At 39.3% G+C, this 1,885-nt stretch overlaps 1 protein-coding gene across 1 annotated transcript in view; it reads right to left on the bottom strand.

Annotated features, from left to right (window-relative positions):
• Positions 1–369: 369 nt before the first annotated feature.
• The window catches only part of LOC107707818 (protein HIRA-like), a 28,417-nt gene continuing 26,901 nt past the window's right edge, over positions 370–1,885 (bottom strand). Inside the window, exons 23-25 of the mRNA XM_016511910.1 lie at positions 1,378–1,541; positions 1,108–1,196; positions 370–970 (exon numbers count right to left, since the gene is read on the bottom strand). Coding sequence (XP_016367396.1) covers positions 854–970; positions 1,108–1,196; positions 1,378–1,541 — 370 coding nt within the window. The 3' untranslated portion in view covers positions 370–853. The remainder of the gene's footprint in view (positions 971–1,107; positions 1,197–1,377; positions 1,542–1,885) is intronic.

Raw genomic sequence — 1,885 nt, forward strand, 5'->3', positions numbered from 1 at the left:
ATGGTAATATTTTACAGTATTACGGTTTTTACCGTTTTTTTTTTTTTTTGCTCAAATAAGTGCAATCACAGCTCACACTTATCAGGATTATATTTCAGGTTATATTTCCACCAACGTGTTGCAGTTCCTAGAAAAAAAGTTTACAAACAATGCTTTTCCTTTCTTGCCAAACACTCTTTTTCTTGTTCGAGAGTGGTAATTTGGACCCTGTCGAAACAGTCAGATCTCTACTACCACCACCTGCCCAAAACTAGGTAGTACTACACACGACCAATAAAAATGCCCTGATAGTAGCACCAGCAAATAAATCACCAAAAGTAAACAATACATATGAGAAAGAAAGGAGCAACATATTTTAGAATTGGTAAATTGTTTATTCCTTTTTTTAATTGAAGGTTTACCATTTTCTTCATTTTATAGAAAACGGAGAAAAAAGAAATTGCCTTTTACAAACATTTACAAATAAATGACAAGCGGCTGTACAAATAGGAACTGAAAGAGAAAGACAAAAGAAAGGAGGGAGGGCGAGTTGCATCACCACTTACAGCAACTTTTAGTTGTAGAAGTGAAAATGTCCAGTTTTAAGATGACTGCCATGCAAACCTTGTGCTTGATCAAAATTGTCCCAAAATGTGAGTTACCCCATACTTTCCTCTTTCCTACCACCGGCACAAAGTTTACAAACATAATTAATAAATGTATTTAACAAATTAATTCTTAAAAAAAAAAAGCATTGTTATTTTTGTCCATTTTTATTAGTGTCCATGTCTGCTTTAAAATCAGTAAAGCTACGGCAGACCGTTAGCACATGTACAGGTCAGCGGTAAAACATCAAAAAGTCAAAGGTGAAGTGCTATTTCAAACGCAGCAATTCGAGCTGATCCTGGTACTCAGTGAAGAGTCTCTGGAACCGCAAGTTCTGACCAATCACAGGCAAAACCTCTGTCAACAGATCCCTCTTTCTCAGTCCCTGAAATAGACACAGAAGACAGAGCAAGCTTTAAAAATGCTTTTGAAAGACACGCTTGGTTTAATCGATAAATGCAACAACACTACCAATAATTCAGTACATAAATCTGTAATGAGGTTCCAAAAAAAAAATCATACCAGGACTGTCGGCTCCCAGGAGCTGCTGCTGGATTTGTGAACGGGTCCTAGTAAGTCCTGACATAGTTCCCTTAACCTCAGCTCATAACCTGCACGGATACACACAGAGCTATTGTAAATCTGCTCCGATTAAGAAACAAACTCATCTTCGTCTTAGATGGCCTGAGGGTGAATACATTTTCAGCAAATTTATAGTTTTCGGGGAACTGTTGCTTTACTTTTAATGGACCCTCTTGACTCTTGTTACCAGCTGACCACCTTTTCACTCACCCTCATTTACGAGGAAACGTGCGTAGATGAGAAGCCAGTGCCTGTACTCGCTTGCTGAGAGGAGGACGAGGGCGGAGGAGAGCTGCTTCTCCAGGAAGGCCAGAGTCATTCCCTGCTGCAAGTGGTGAGGAGTCGATGACAAGCGAGATGCCAACCGCCCCGCACTGACACAGACAAAAGAGAGACGGTTAAGGTCTGTTCACCCCCAATAACAATAAAGAGAACTATATTAGCATACACTGACGCAACACAAAAGAAGACACTTTGGAAGGTAACGGAAAAGTTGCTAGAAGCCATTACATTTCATAGTATGGAAAAAAAATACTGTGGAAGTCAATGGCTAGCAGCAACAGTCTGGTTATCTTTCAAAATATCGTTCATGCTCAGCAGAAGTTCATAAAGCTTTGGAACAACATGATGGTGAGTAAATGACGGCAAAATATTTGGGTGGACTATCCCTTTAAAGGGTTAGTTCACCCAAAAATTAAAATTAGGCTGCGTTTTACTC

Source organism: Sinocyclocheilus rhinocerous, unplaced genomic scaffold (assembly GCF_001515625.1).
Source record: "Sinocyclocheilus rhinocerous isolate Xijiao unplaced genomic scaffold, SAMN03320098_v1.1 scaffold1256, whole genome shotgun sequence".
Taxonomy (NCBI): Eukaryota; Metazoa; Chordata; class Actinopteri; order Cypriniformes; family Cyprinidae; genus Sinocyclocheilus; species Sinocyclocheilus rhinocerous.